The sequence below is a fragment of the Haemorhous mexicanus genome, chromosome 5 (genome assembly GCF_027477595.1).
Source record: "Haemorhous mexicanus isolate bHaeMex1 chromosome 5, bHaeMex1.pri, whole genome shotgun sequence".
Classification (NCBI taxonomy): Eukaryota; Metazoa; Chordata; class Aves; order Passeriformes; family Fringillidae; genus Haemorhous; species Haemorhous mexicanus.
The window spans coordinates 62135758-62152768 of record NC_082345.1 but is presented as its reverse complement, the minus strand read 5'-3'; the positions used below and the strand labels follow the sequence as shown (position 1 = coordinate 62152768).

At 38.8% G+C, this 17011-nt stretch overlaps 1 protein-coding gene across 1 annotated transcript in view; it reads right to left on the bottom strand.

The window, feature by feature from the left end:
• The window catches only part of COG5 (component of oligomeric golgi complex 5), a 173508-nt gene that overhangs the window by 17652 nt on the left and 138845 nt on the right, over positions 1-17011 (bottom strand). Inside the window, exons 15-18 of the mRNA XM_059847345.1 lie at positions 5743-5853; positions 4338-4400; positions 3435-3538; positions 1855-2092 (exon numbers count right to left, since the gene is read on the bottom strand). Coding sequence (XP_059703328.1) covers positions 1855-2092; positions 3435-3538; positions 4338-4400; positions 5743-5853 — 516 coding nt within the window. The remainder of the gene's footprint in view (positions 1-1854; positions 2093-3434; positions 3539-4337; positions 4401-5742; positions 5854-17011) is intronic.

Genomic DNA, 17011 nt, shown 5'->3' with positions numbered 1-17011 from the left:
TGGCTGGGTCAGAGCAACAACCACCTTCCTGCCAGGCTCCCAGGAGCTGGCATGGTGGGCACATCCACAAAATCCACCAGGTTTTTGGGAGGAGCACAAACATCCCAGAAAACATGGACAGAAGGCAGTGTCCACTTTCAAAAGGTTTCAGTCCTCTTCCTTCTATCCTGAGCAAGAGGATTGAGTGTCCAGGCCATTCTGGACACTACAGCCCCTGTGCAGCCTGGGACACCCAGAGGAGCTCCGAGCAGAGATGCTCAAGGCACAGAGGGAGCACTGAGCTGGCTCCTGCAGCTGGTTGGACACGGATTTATTGTCTTAAGCCCATTTTCAAACAAGCCAAGAACATGGTGCAATGTGAAGAAAAGAAAAACACAAGCCCCCAGATGCAGCAACAGTTGAAGGCAAGAGATAGGAATGAATTCAAACCCTATTTTGATACTGTGGTACAAAAGAAATCAGAATATTTATCTCTACACAGCTGTCCTTTGAGGAGTTATACTCATCACAGTGGGGAAGACCAGCAAATTCCTCGACACTGTACAGAAACATATCTTCATTTTTCACTTAAAAGGTAACCCATGTCAGAATGAGAAAAATCAGTGTTTAAAAATTATTAACAAGTTATATTTTTAGATTATAACAGGTGCTTAGATCAGATGCTTTTACTGTACAATCAGGTGAAAATATTTTCCAAATTTATATGACTTACTTTAGTTAAAATTAGCATAAATTACAAAAATTATCTCTATTACTTCCACAGGAAGAGTCAAGTGTCCTTTTTTTGCTTCCAATTTTATGCAATTGTCTCCAAAATAGAGAAGGGAATGGAACCTTCGGGCTGAAAGCAATTGAAAACTTCCCCTTCATTTCTGTGGTTAAGGGCTGATTTGCTATTTTTGAGTAATGAATAAAAAAATTTTATTCAGGAGTATGTAACTCACAGGCAAATGATACAAAGCAGCCAGATGAAGGAGTGGAGGTGGCAGCAATTCCTCCCTCCCTGCCTTCCTCTCCTACCTCACTTACCTACCAGCCAAAATCAGCACTCAGTATGCAGACAGCTGGTGCTAATTCCCTTTTCCACTTGGATAATCATAAATGGCAGCCTCAGATTGATCCGTGGATGCCTGATTCTTTGGCACATTAACCATACAGTGGTACTGCAGACAAATTAAATTTGGATATAGTAGATAACACAGATAGTGTTATATATCCACAGGTAGTGGATATGAATCTGGCAACTTCTTTTGTGGTTTAGTCCTGCTTAACTCCCTTTGCTTAACGGGAGTTAAGCAAAGCTGAGATGCAGGTCAGTCAATTGGGTCACGAAGACAATCTCACAGGACAACTGCCCTTCTGTTTTCCATAGGCAGCTCTTGCCCAGGATATTGATGTTTCTTTAGCTTGTCTCCTTCACTGCAGAGCAGCTGAGCTAGCCATTAACCACTGTGGGCTCTGTGATATATAGAGTGATTAAGGAAGTGACACACAATATTCCATTAGAAGAGAGAGAAAGAATGAAGTGAATGAATGGTGGCAAATGACGGACGTGCCACTGAGGTGGGCCAAGTGGGACAACATGCCAAGATGCAGCCGAATTTAAATGCAACAGTCACCTGGACAGGAAGCTGTCAGACCTCCCTGAATGTGCCTTACAGTGATGAGGGATCTTCAATGACTTAGTGGATGCATGTCTCAGGATCCAGTATCTTAGAGAGAATGTTTAGACCTGGAATGTACCAATCTCTACAACTGCCTGTTTACACTTCAATGGGGACAAAAGCATTGACACTTTTCAGTGAAATCAGGGAAATGACACTAAAAAGCAGAAACCAGCACTGAGGGGGGTACCTGTGCAAAATCCGCTGCCAGGCGCATCTTCCCACCTTCTCCGAGGGGCCTGATCAGACTGGCATTGCGAATGAAAAGCTCAATTGCTCTTTGAGCCATGGCTTCAGTGTTATCAAAGACAAAGTCAAAACACTCAAAATGTCTGAAGTAGTCGCTCATGACTCTTGCTATGAAACCCTGAAGCTCTTTCATGTAGAGAGAACAAGGGACATCTGGTTTTCCTGAGTTGGATAATGATCTGAAAAAAAACAAGAGAAGAAAAAGAAATAGGGGCAGCTAAATTCATCTTTAAAACACAACCAAAGCCTACTGGATTCTTTTATACTTTTTTCCTACCCCATCAAGTCATGACATGAATTGTAGAGTCTCATTTCTACTCAGAATACGGAGCATGTAACTCTCTCTGAAACTATAGTGAGAAGATATCTCTTTATCAGCCATGCCCATGAAGAATTAAAAGACGAAACAAGAAATAAAAAGATAAAGGGCAACACCCCACTCCTACCCAACTTGCAGAGCCTTCTTCCATTTGGAGCCTACACCTGAAATCCAGATCCTAAATTTCAATGTCCCACTTGTTGACTCAAAAGTCTAATAGGAGCATAAAATATAAACATATGTCACAGGGTTAGTAATTTAGCTGGTCAACCCCAAACCTGTTCTCTGTATAGAATAAATCTCTAAGATTCCCCCAAACCAGGATTACAAAGTCAGTATCACAGAAGCAGCACAGAAGCCCCTGGATGCAAACCAATCCTCTTTCTCTTTCTTTGACTGACAGTCGGGTCAAAGAGCTCTTCCAAACTTAGAAGAACACACAGGCTATCTAACAAAACTTAGCCTTTGGCCGGAAACTGTTTGCCCACCTAGAGAGGTATTGTGCTACTGGTGCCAAAAGAGGGTAAGGGTAAAATGTTGTTTAAAAAAAATTCAAAAGAAAATTCAACTGCCTCTGAAAATACAGTATTTTCAGTTAATTTCCAAGACAGAAAACAGGACAATTGATGATGGTACAAGTAATGTCAGAACAGACATGACAACCAAAATAAAATTTAGGAAGGAAGTCTCAATTATACATCAGACTCAAGATCTTGGCATGTAAAGAATCCTGGAAATTCTAATGAAAACACACTGGGAAAATGGAATAACATATTGAACCTGAGATTTAAATTTTTAAAAAAGTTAATTTTAACTATTACATCACAGGCTATACACTTTGAGAAACAGGAATACTGACAGTTCTGAAGACTGTCCAAAAAAAAACCATTTTCTAAGCAAAAGAGCTTTTTTAAGCACAAAAATGGCCTCTTGTCAGCTTTCCTTTTCTATTTGAAATGAATTTTACTCAACAGATAGGAATAAAAAAAGGGGGAGGGAGAGAAGACAGATGTTACCTGATTAATTTGTTTCAACAGATCGGTGTAATTCTGCTTCCTGTGTTCATTAACCATAAAGCATCACCTTCCCCTCAACAAACAAGCACTCTTGCTTCAAGGGCATTGTGGCAATAACAATCTATTACACACATGGCAGGGCATCTTACTCGAGCAATGGTAAATTTCAAAGATATTTCTAGTTACCCAGAAAAATCTTCCTGGTGCATAGTGATGATAATAGCTTCCACTGAGTCTCCTACAGAGTTCAGTAGCGGCTGAACAGCACTACCCATTAGATCATGGACTGCCTAAAATAGAATAAGAAAAAAGCAGAAGTAAGGAAACAAAAACTAGAAGCATTTGCATTTTGACACCTCAAAAATACCTTAGGAAAGTTCATTTTATCAGTGCTTTTTATTATTTTGCATTAGAAAATGCTAAATAGGAGAACCGAACCTGAAGATAACATTTTTTCTTTAACTGATTTTACCAGTAAAGGACAGAAATAAGGCTGCTTGCTGCTTCTGTGCAAAGCCTTCCTTCAAAAAGGTGCAGAGCAATCTGGCATCTCTGGTTTGTACATGTACATGTTTTGGGGCACATTTGGCTCAGCTGTTCATTCCCCAGACACATGCTGCCCTTCATTCCCCTGCACACAACCCCTCCCAGGTCAGTGCCCAGCAGGACAGACTTGGAGAGCTGTCAGCCACAGAGGCTGCACTGCCATCCACATCCCCCTCCAGGAAAGTACCAGGTCACATAAAAATTATAATTTGATATCTGTCAGGGGAGGAAGGGGGTGATGAAGGATCCAGCTCTTGCTGTGTGAATGCTGCAGAGAAAGACATTTATTTTCACAGTCAGATGACATCTATGTCCTGACCGTTATGAGAATATTCTGAATACAAGCAGGACTCAAGCAGAGATTTGGCACAGGCAACACATATGTAGCTGCAGACACAATAAATGAGAAATGTCAGAGTATTTGTATACCTGTTACTGAATATACTGATGTAAAATAATAGGTGGGAAATAAGTGCCCATTTTAAGTGTTACAAACAAAGCCAAGCTCAGCCTTATCCCTGAAGCATATGGACATTCAATTACCTTTAAGGCAGTTGTGACAGTTTGCTCAGCAGCTGCTGGAAATGAGCTCTGACTGGTAATAACCTAAAAATTGTGAAGTAATTGTTAATAGTCAGCATTCAACAAATTATAAGAATTCATAATAGTCACCATCATTTAAAAACATACTGAGTTATCCTTAGCAATGAGTGTTTACAGATAACTATCAAGTGTGCTTTATACAGACAGAATTTTCAGTGCATCATCAATCCTTTGCTCTCAGATTTCCTATGGACTCTGCTTCTGCCTTGGCAAAGAAATGACTCAATGGAGTTAAGCTGAAATTTAGCTGAAGGGCTAAGAGAATCAGAATAAAAATAACTGGTGTATTCTCCCACTGCTAAGTATAGAATTCATGGAGAACTATACAAGCAGCTCTGTGGCAAACGTTTGAAGGAATGGTTGTTCTTTCTCAGTATTATGACTATTACAGCAGTACATGTTAAATAGTTGTTTATGTACAGCTAAAACAATATTAAAATTGAGAGTCAAGGAATGATCTGAAGGACTATTCTACCAATTTCCTTACAGTCTTGAACATGCTACACAATAGTATTTTTAAGCCAGAAAAGTACTGAACTCAAAGACTGAATCATATCAGATCTCCCTCCAACACTAAGACACATGAGGTTCATTACTAAGTACAACAGAAGAAGCAGACTTAAAAGTTGATCTACCATCTGTTTGCAAAATCCAAAGAAATTTTATAGGCTTTTTAGCATTTTTTAAAATTCTTTGAACATCAGAAGTACTCATGATCTTTTTTCTAATCAGGCTAGGATTTAAATATGATTAACTGCAACTACCAATATATCTGTTTGGTTCAGTTTACAAAGACTGTGTAACAACTGCCATCACTAAATCAGTAAATTGGAATTATTCATAACTGTGCTTAGTCCTGAAAAATTTCCAGGCCAGACTTTAGTCATAGTAATAATGTATGCAGATATTTGTGAGCTATTGCTTTTCTTGATTTCACCCTTTCCTTCCTCTTTTCAGTTTGGCCACAATTGTGGGAAAGCATTGAAGGTCTCCTGAAAAACGTAAGCTTGGGCTGAAGCAGATGCAGCAAGGGGGCTATCAGCCTGATTAGTACAAAGACAGATAAGAAAAAACAGAGTTCAATTGTTTATGCTCACAAAGTAATGGCTGTCGGATGTGATTATTCTCTAGAAATGTATTTTTTATTCTTCTAATATTGACATTTGTCATACAGTGGTGCTTACAAGGGCCAGCCCAGTCTCAAAGAGCTGGACAAATGCACAGCTCTTAACACAAAATTGGGCTCTACTTGTCAGGAGTTCTCATCCACTGAATGGAGCATAAGCACAGGATAGGGTAAGAAGGTAACATTATGGCAAGAAGAGGAATGCCAAAAGAAGCCTACCTTCAGAACTGCCTGGTGCAGTTTGTACAGAGAATTGACCGCAGCCACGTTCCTCCTCTGGCCCTCTGTCAGTGGCCCAATCACCTGGCTGGCATCTCCTTGAGTGGACAGCTGCAGGGATCACAGAAATTGTTGGTACCAACTCTTTAAACAGTGTGTCTCCCCAAAGTTAACCATGACACAACAAAAAGCCACAGGCCCTCACTACCCAATGTTCTTCCACTTAACTCTTGTCTTGATTCATAGAATTTCCATCTTCAGATTAAACAGCCTGAACAACAGCAACAGGAACCTTGTGAGACTGTCTCAGCTCCCAAACCAGCACTGAGACCCAGATCTCCTGGAGATACCTAGTCCCAGCAAAACTTCAACTCTGTAATCTCAGAGTCAGGTGAAATCACCTACCTGACAAAGCCCAATAAGCTCCCAGCAGCTTTTCTCTATGAGCAGCATACATTTTTCTGTATGCCCTCAGTCTGTCCTTCTGACAACTATTCCAGCCTCTCCTTAAAAGCTCTGCTTTTTCAAATAGATGGCTTAGAGCTTTGTATATATTACAGGCTTATAAGTCAACAGAAAAATAGAACTACAAGGACCAAAACTGCTAGACCTGTCACTAAGGAGTTTTATCTATGAATCTTTTAGCAAAAATCAAAGAAATATTTCTTCATTTTTAAACTGCACAAAGCATGTATTTTTTATTATTATGACAGAAATGGAAGTTCCAGGATGATACATAAATAGCCATTAACTATGGAACAGTCTTGTAAGGACACCATAGCATATATTTATAATTTAAAATATAATAAACTGCAATTGGTAAACAAACAAATTTTTTCTTGTGCACTCAAAGCTGCAGAAATACAAAGAACTGAAAAATGGTGATGTGAATTCTAGAAGTACATCTAAACATTAAAGCAAGAATGCCTATTAATAGAAGGATTTACTGAGATATAATTACCCAACTAGTTATCTACGTTTCAGGATACAGAATTATCTTCCAGGAAATCCCTGAAGATATCTAGCCCCAAAAGTCTCTCAGTAAAAATATATTCAACTCACTGAGCAAATGGTAAAGAGGCTTTCATGGAATGTGTCTAAACACAGTTGTAGGTCCCACAGAAAGCTCCTAAACTAAAACTGAGCATACAATAATAATCGTTGAATAACATTAGAAACAAACATAGTATGAAAATTTTGAACTTATGAGAAACAGTGAATCTTTACTACTGAAAGACTATTCCCATACTTCCCACAGATTCCACACAGCATAAAGACAGACAGCATACAAGCACAGTTATCTAGTATTTTCCAGCATTGCTAATGATGAAGTTTTAGACAGGTTTTTGAAAGCACCCAGGACCTCTGATTTATTCACAGCACTATGGTGACAATATCTGTTAATTTCTCCTTCTTCAAATTTAGGGATTATTTCAGGACAAGTAGGTTTCTGAGGCCTTTGTAGAAGGAAATATCTTTTCCAATGTACCTTCAATTATTTGATATCAAAATGTATCCTTAAACTGGTTGACAAACATATTGCTGTGTCAGTATTTATCTGCCTCCCCGATGAGAACAGCCATGTGAGCAATAACATCCCTGTTTCCTTCTAGATACTTCTTTTTGACAGACCCTACTGATTTTTAGAATTCTGCTTCTCACATTTACAGCTTCACAGATTAATAACAAAACAGCTGTGCAAAGAAAGACCCTGTCCACCCTGCTGACCACCCTCCCAGACACAAACAACCTTCTTCTCCACACTTTTTAAAGTACTGTACAGACTAATTGACAGTTTTGCACATTTACAACTATTACATAAAAGATGCTATTAAACCTGTAAAATTTTGCATTCCAGTCACTTAAATTTCAGTTCCTCAGAGCTGTAAAGGATTCACAATTTCTTAGACATTGGACTCTATCTCTCCTGCTGGTGAAAAAGCCTAACTGGTAAGTAAAACCATTAATGAGTACAAACATAACCCTGCAGCAATAACAAGAAATTCTTACAGTCAGCAAGTGCACAACAGCTTCACAGGCAAAATCTGAAAATACCTTAAAACCAACTAATCCTTTTACCATATTAGATTTCCTTTAACTAATCCACTTGAACTTTGACAGTTAGATGTGCTGATCCCTTGTACATCCTAAAATCCCTGGTCTAAAGAGGCCTGAAAAACTTGACTCTTGTAACTAGCAATTGGAACTGGGCAGCCCAGGGCTCTCTAGGACTGTTTCTCCTGAAGGTGTGCTATGAGGACACCTGGAATCTACATGGGCAGGTGTGTTCTGTGTCCTAGCATTTACAGAAGTCTCTCTTGCTGCCACCACAATGGTTTCTCTGACTTTGCCTCAAGGCAAGAAAGTTCTGCACTCTGTCCAGTTTGGTTCATGTACCAACACTGTGTCACTGGCATGAGTCTGGATTTCAGACAGTTTACCATTACTCCAGTACTCTAATGCCCCAGACTGAATTCTAGACACCCCTTATATCCATTATACAATCATGCAGCCAGTTAGGAAAAATGTCATTATTGTGTCTCCCTGGCTCCCAGAAGCCAGGCTTATGGCCCTTTTTCTACAGACAAAAACCACCCCTCAGTTTCTTTTCCAACATACAGGCTTTTACCAACAATTCACATTTATGATGCTCTTTTATACAGAAAGCACTTTGAAAGTTCTGTGCTAGACACAGGTTATGCATTGAAACCCAGTGGTAGTGCAAGTTTTCCTCTGTTATCTGGCCACTGGGGATTGCACTGTGTAAATAGGTTAAGTCAAATAAGTATGAAGGCCACGCACGTCTGCTCAGGCTGCCTGAAAGACACAGTCCACAGGCCTTCTTCATGATGAGGGCCCTGGAGAAAAAAATCAGATGCTTTTTTAATCAGTCAGATATATCCTGAAATGCAGAAGGACAGGAAGGGTGAATTACGCTCAGCAGAAACAGGGGGGACAGAAGGGGTGACTTCATCCCAAATCAGAATCTATTTTGGGAAACAAGTGAAAGACCAAGTGCAGCTGAAGGCCAGATCCCATCTCCAGGGAGCTGTCAGTCACCCTGGGAGTTAGTCTGGTTTAAGCCTGCTAGCTGAAAATAAAGGAAAAGAAACGACGTTGAAGCCAGACCTGAATGAGCAGCAGCAACAAGGACTGCAATTGTTCCACATTTCTGTATCTGCCTGAAGCACAGCAATCGATTTCTTACACTCCTCACTTCAGTTGGTTAAATTGTTTCTGCTTTTACCTCAAGCCTGTCTACTATTTACAGTAATTTCATGGGCAGTAGCACAGGCACCCATTCCCCAGCAAGCATCAATTCTACCAGGGGTGACACGTCAGTGGGAGCTCCCTTTGCCAACAGGAGCTAGGAGCACACTGCCAACAAGGGATGCTCGTGAGGAACAGTGAGGCAGAGAGGCGACCCACCAGGAAATATTAGCCAGGACTGTTCTACCATGCATCCAGGCACTGGGACAAAGGCTGTGCCTCGTGGTGCCCTTAAAAATGTGAATGTGAGCTTCTGTCCCACGCAGCATTTAAAAACAGCAAGGGCAGCTGTTAAACTGAAATGAGAAAGGAACACTGGGAGACTGTGCCTTTCTGACATATATGAGTGTTTTCTCTAAAGTAGGAGGTTGAAATGTGCAGGTTCAATCCAGCAGCTGACTAGCTGGAGGAAGCTGCATAGAAGAATTTTGGGGGTTTTTAAATCTAATTCAACTGAATCTGAGACCTAAGCAGCAGACTGATATCAGGTAGCCTGCTGAACCAAAAAGGACACTTGTAGAAGCCAATACACAAAAAATGTGTCACAAAGAGGAGCAAGCTGACTTCAGGCCCTCTGTCTTACTTCAGCCTGACAAGGTCAAGAAGCTGTAAGCCATGACTGGCAGTGTGCTCTCAACGAATTCAGAAGTTCTTCCTAAAAATAGTTTATTTTAGTTTGTATCCCTCAGTACACCTACACAGTTACACTGCTTCACCTCCAGAGAGAGCAGGTGCCTCATCTTGGGTCAGTCTGCCCAGTACAGAAAATTTCAGGAATGATTCACCTGACCACATGGAAAACCATGAAGCAGAGAAGTAAGAACTTCCTTGAGTAATTTACCTAGGTTATTTTAAAACCCCTGCTTTGGGAAGATGGTACATGCACCCTGTATGCACCTATTTCCCTTCACTATCTATAAAGGGAATTTAAAGCAGTAGCACAGATCCCCAGATACATTCTCACCCTTTAAATGTATTTGCACCCCTTTGCATAGACCTACTTTGGAAATATGTCTTGGAAATAACCAGATTAAGTGCTCTGGATTTGACACTTTTCTGTGTTTGATGCTTTAGAACAGACATGCCATTTGACAGCATGGATTTGATCTCTCATGTTGAGACATGTGCAATGATAAGATTGCTTTGGGATTAAATTCTTGTTTTCACCATGAAGCAATGAAAGTAGAATTTAGATTAGGCCATGAATCAAATCATCAGTTCTCGCTTGGGTTATAAATGAAAAGCTAACTGAGTTTGTCTTTTCTTGTAGGAAAGCTCAGACTATTGATACATCTTTTCCTGTAATTTTTTTTAGCGCTTCAAAGTGACTAACGCTCCCCTCTTTCAACAGGTGGCAGCTCAGAAGAGACACTGATGTGTGAGCTGGTTTGCCACTATTCTCTTCATAGACTAATATCTTGTGAAAAACTTCAGTTTCACACTTAGCAACTAAGATCTCCTATGCATCCTTATTGACAGTTTTGGAAAGCTCCATTTATTTGATTTCTCTGAAACAGCCTCAGCAAACCCATTTTCTTTAGAGCAGGAAACATCATCATAATTTTGGAGCATGGAGAAGATCCTAAAATAAGACTGAAGTAGGGCTTCTCAACAAATCATTCAATCTAAGTCCAGGATCACGAGACTAAAGAGTGTTTTGATAGCACAAACTGAACTGCAGTTGTCAAGCTGACATTCTCAACAATAAATGCATTCCTAATAGATGCAGCTGATGTTGCCATACCTCTGGCAGAAGGCAATCAATCCATCTGCTACTTGGCCTCCTGCCTGATCACAACAACTTATTATAAAGCACAGAATCCATTTAGAGAGTTTCTGAGTCAATAGGGCTTGGCCCTAGGATTTCGCCCATAAACTACAAATAATTGGGATGATTTACTCTTAGGTTTAATGTTTTCCATACTGCAGAAGGAACCTTTTACAATCTCTTTCCACACCTAAAAACCACAAAGGTTTAGTAGAATCAGTTTTCTACTTATTGTAAAAAAAGCACCACTCAGCAGAAAAACACAGAAGAATTTGAACTCTGTTAGCTATTCCACTTAAATATTAGTTACTTAGAAGATAATTTGCAAAAAGAAGAGACATAATTTAGAGTTTTGAAGTGCAGGATTTGAATGAAAGTGTCAGTGGAAGTAAGATCCTTGACTGATAACGATAAACTAATATAAATGCTCTGCTTTCTTAAAAAAACCCCTAAAATTTAAGAATAAATAATAAGTAAGAATTTATGTTCTTGGAGTGGCTTCTAATTTTGCAAAGAAGAAATATTTCAAGACATGAGGAAAGGAATAAGCTGTGAATTCAGGCAATAATTTAAAATGCACATAATACCATGCATATGGCACCTTCAGGACATTCTTGTAGCTTCCAGAATATTATTTTTTAGCTTGCTCAGAAAAATTAAAATTTAATATTCTAGAAATATAGAAAAGGAGGTCTATGGTGAAGAAATGAAAAATCTTATAGAAAATATAATCATTACTTTGGAAAGAAAAAACTGAAGGGACTGTTACATCCTTGACCAGGAAAAAGACCGAACATCATGCTCATACTATTCATGTTAAAAGAAGCAGCAATCATTGAACCATTTCCTCAGGCATATTTCTGCTTTGTTTTGGTTCTTCTTCCTTAATATTTTCAAAAGCCAAAGAAATGGAAGAAAAACAGCAAATGGTCTTTCTGTAACAGAAAAGACAGGATTTATCTCCAAGTCTTTGAATCATCTGAGAAGAAAAGCACTGTACAAGTAACCAAAAGTGACTAATGGCTCATGGTGTTTAAACAATGAGCTGCTTTAAAACAACTGTGATATCAGAAAGCACTTATGAAACCCGTTCCTTTAAGGAACCTCAGAGAATCCTAAACCTGAAACACTTGGAATAATTTCCCAACTACAGAAAATTATGCCCCTTCTATTATCCAGCCAGCCCAAGTCTGAGGAGGATTTCAAGGACAATGTGTGTTGATCCTCATACCTCTGACAGTAACAATTTATTGCATTTTTCATGCTTGCCAAATTAATGACTGAATGATTAATCATATCTTATATGTAATCCCATTAGCTCCTGGTTTCAACCAGCTACTGAGAATGCCCCTCCAGAGGTGGAGAGCAGACACGTCCATCCCCAAGACACATGAGAGGTTCAACATGATTGGGTGATATTCACCTACACATAAAAAATACAATCAACTCGTTTAATTGCCATCTGCCTCTTGTAGTATCGAGTCCAGCATTAACTGAGATCAGAATTTCACCACCCCACGCAAGTTTATAATTGAACTTTACATGGTCCAACTCTCATTAGAGCTGTTCCAAAACTGAAAACTTCCAAATCCTTTACCATATATACATATATATATATATCAACATTTAACCAAGTCCTTTTCTGAATCACAGAATTTAGTTTGCTAAGAAATAATTTAGAGCTTACTATAACAAAATATTGTAAGGATTGTGCAATCACATTCTTTTACTACATGCTAGCAAAATAACATACTGGACTTAAAGAAGTCTTTTTAACCAATTTCCTCACAAGATAAAAAGACTCCCAAAATCCAGGATGATTTTTTCCTGGAGTTTAGCCAGTATATCTTAAAAAAAAAAAGTTTAAAAAAAATCACACATTTGTTATGTGAGTCACGATCTAACCAGCAAAAGACAACATGAGAAAATAGAAAATTCTTCATGAAGTTTTTTAATGTAACTCTCTCCTCCAGATTTTTAATTACAGTTTTAAAAGTTTAAATGCTTTTTAAAATGATTTATCAGATAGATATTTCTAAGTATTCTCTGACCAATATAAGTACTTTCTAATGACTGTTTCAACAAGGCTCTTCTCATCTTTCCATCAAAAAAATAAATTACAAAACCTTACCTGACTTTTGATTATTTTTAAATTAGACCTACTGCCATCTTTAGCTTTTATTACTGTACAGTGAAATAGCAATTATTCTGAAATTATTTTATTATATAATAGCCTCCCACATATTCTATTTAAATACCTATTAATGAATTCTTTTAATGTGCCAAACATTGAATTCATATTTTTGTGTTCTCTCATTTAAATAGCATGGATACAAGTTTTTCATTGACAGTAATACCATGTCTTCAAGGTACTGGCACAATACAATTAATTCATGCATCTCAAAAGAGAAGTGGGGAAAATATAATCTTTCACATTACTTACACCATTGTTACTGACCCGTTATTTACATAAACCCTTCCTGAGGTGTCATTTCACTCCTGTTCCTGAAGATTTGTGAGCTTATTAGATTTCATACTTCCCTCCGAAGTTCGCAATATTCGACATTTAGACAGGAGGACGAGATACATTTCCCTGGAACTGTCAGACAAATCTCATTGTTGGAATATGTCCTGACTAGTGATTCACCCGCAAATGAAAGCTTACAATTCAATATAACACTATCTAAGAGGAGACATGGATTAATTCTTATAAGATCACATAATAAAAAAGGCAATCAGAAATTCACTTTGTGGCATTACAATAAGGATTCATCATGCTTTTCAATTCAAAACCATCACAGGCCTCATAAATTTGCTGGGGTTTAAATCTGTTGCCAGAATTCCAGCGCATTTTTATCCCTTCACTGGAAGAATTTGGTTCCAGGAAATCTTTTCTCTCTCCCTCTCCACCCTGCTCTCCCCTACTTGATTGAATTATTCAGCTAGATGAATTTAACTATGTCACATAAGAGGATGGGTGGGAAAAAAATCCAACAGAGCTACCCTAAACCACACAGTTATGTCAATAAACATCAGTAAACATCCTAATAGAGATGCAGCTCACATCCAATTTCTGGCTACTCCAGCATATTTCATTTGAGCAATTTGTATAAATTAACTGGGCCAAAAAAATGATTTTGGGTAGTGTAAGGTACCTTGAAATATATATGACTAATGCTAACTCAATGAATGCTTTCCTCCATCATGAGGTCTTTATTCTTTTCATTTCCCTAAAAGAAACCAGAATCAACTTTCTTTTTTCTTGCAACATGTTATGGATATTTGTCTCGCCAGACTAGACAGACTGGGACAAAATCAATGGAGAACTTGTTTAGTCCAGCTGCTCTCTGCCTTCTCCTAGTCAACCACTAAGGACAGACTGAAAGGTTGAGAAAAAAAAAATCCTATCTCCATGAATACTCAGAGAAAACTAAGAATCAATCCTTCTCATCCAAGTGTTTTCTCATTGCAATATTTTAACTTTTAAATCCCATCCTCCTTTGTGCTTCTGCTTTTCACAATTTCATTGATTAAGCCAAGATGTTCCAATATAGTCCCTGAATCAGTTATAACACACTTAGCCTTTTAGATTCTGGACAAAAATATGCCATTCATATTGCTTCTCATCTAAATAACCCCCTGAAAACAGCTTATTTAAATCTTCATTGCTGTGATCAAGCACGACAGACACTTTCTCTTCTACAAATGACACTACAAAATTCCTTGTAAAGACTGTCTCTTTCTCAGCTTGCTGTTTTAAGCTGAATTAATTGTTGGGGTTTTATTCCACCTGGCATTCTAGCCTTGTCTTTCCTCATTCTCTTTATTGCAACAATGTTTACAAGCCACCAAGGACAAGCATTAATAAAGTAGAGATTGTTTTTAACAGTAGTAATATAAGCCAAGATCAGAGCACATTTAATTGCATTCTCAGGAAGAGAGATCCTGGAAGATCTGTAAAGCCATGGCATGACAGCATTACACCTCCAACACTACATCACCAAAAACAAACAGCAAACTTTCTTCTATTGACTATATGATATCAGATGTAGCATAAACCCACTAAGAAAGAAGTTATGAAAAAAATCAAGATTCATCTGCTACAAATAGTTATGGTGATGGGATGGATATGCAGAAAGTTGAGATCTATTTTAAACATCAGTAATTACAAAGTAGTTTTTAAAAACATTCAAAGGAAAGGATCAGCTTTTTTCAGAAAATTTGAAGCACAAAAATACTTCTTCTAGAGTGGTGTGAGAAGAATATGGTCGTTTTCTTACAGTCTGCCTCTAAACTCAAAAACTCTCCCAAGTACCCTAATCCAATCCATTCTAAATGGTTAGCTAGTGAACCAGATATATTTAATGAGAAGATATTAGTTCTGAGTATCCACTAAAATTTGAAAATTGAAAATATCATTATGGGTAATTGCAAAAGACGAAGCCACCTGAGCACCAATAAAGACCACAACAGCAGCTAGGAATGTAAGTAAATGAGAATTTGGAATTTTGCACCTACAAATCACAAGTTCAAATATTAACTGGATTGAAGGACAAGAAGAGACAATTTGTCTCAGTTTCAGTCCTGATGGAAAGTGGACATTTATTAAAATCTTCATCATGTGCATCACTGACTATCTTACCTGAAGCCTCAGGAAGGAGACTTGTGACTGAAAAGGTCTGCGAAAAGATAAAATTTATCTTTTAAAATGTTTCCTACAGAGACTGAGCACAATGGCAGGGCAATGCACTGAGCTATATTGTGGGCAATACTAAAAATAATTTAAGAACAACTGCAGCAGAGCTGACTTTCCATTGTATATATTTTGATGCTAATCTTATGTAATACATTTGGTGCTGATCAGCATTACAAAGATCAGTGCTCTAAAAATATCTGAACATGACAGATAGATAGATAGTCTTCAGCCTGTATCTCCATCCATTACATTCACTAAAAATAGAATATTAAATTACAGAAGGGCTTGATTGTACTGGCATGCAAAAAGGTGTCATCTGAGTTGGCTCAAAGAAATACTTGGCTACTTGAAGAAAGGGCTGAACACTGAAGAGTTAATATCCAAGAGTTTTCTTGCACCCATCCAGCAGTATTTTAAGTTGCAAATTACCCACAATGCCACAGACAACTGTACTCTTTTCAAGGTCTAAAACTCTGGTAGAAACACCAAATGCTATATGAAAATAAGTCAAGTACAGCTGACAAGCTCTGCAGATAGAAAAACATGTTGTGGAAAGTATATATTTTGAAGTTCTGGCAATCTAAGAAAATCTTAACACCAAAAGCAATAAGAAGAAAATCACATCTCCTAACTTTTGCCTTAGAGATTTATTTACAGCAGGAGGAAGTATGAATTCCAGATGCAAGAAAAAAATTACTCCAATCTGTCAGCATTTTAAGCTTCCTCTTGAACAGATTTTGCATCTCTCCTTTGTTCAGTCTCAGTCACATATTGGCCACACCCACAGCTGTAAATTCAAGGGTGCCAGGAAAGGTCCCTGGATCTGGCCCATGATTGTCTGCACCACTACTCTGGTAGGACACTCATCAGCAAGTTCTTGGCCTGGGCCAACAGCGACCTTGCCCAGCCTCCAGCTGCAGCTCAGGAGAGGCAGCCCTGCAGACACCAAGGCCAGGAGGGCTCTGGCAGCCAGGCACTGCTTTGGGGAAGGGGAGCCCTCCCCAGCCACGAGGCACTGCCTGGCCCACTGGCCACAGGGCCCAGGGGTGCTGTTACCCTCCCACCTCAGAGAGATGTTCACAGCTGGGATGGCGGCTAAATTCCTGGGTGTCTGTCACAAACCCTGACTGACCTTGTGCTGCCAAGTGAGAGTGGCAGACATTGACACAAACACCAGGGTGACAGCGTGGAGCCATTCAATAGGCAGCCCTTCTGCAGCAAAAACAAACACGTCCTGCTGATCCCTGAAGTGAGGCAAACACGAATCGGAACAAACCTCGATAATACAAATTTGCCTTCACACAATGAGACCAAGCTCATCTACTTACTTACATTTACTGTTCTAAGGATAGTTACGTGTTTTCAACACCCATACTCTCTTTGAAAAACAAACCCAGACCATCTGGGGACAAGCAGACAGTGATTGGGGTATACATGTATATAGTGTTTGCCTCTGAAGAAGGGGTTGACAAAACAATTAATTGGTACACTTTTCTACTTCTGCTTTTTTTTTTTTTTGGTATTTGCTTTCTTGA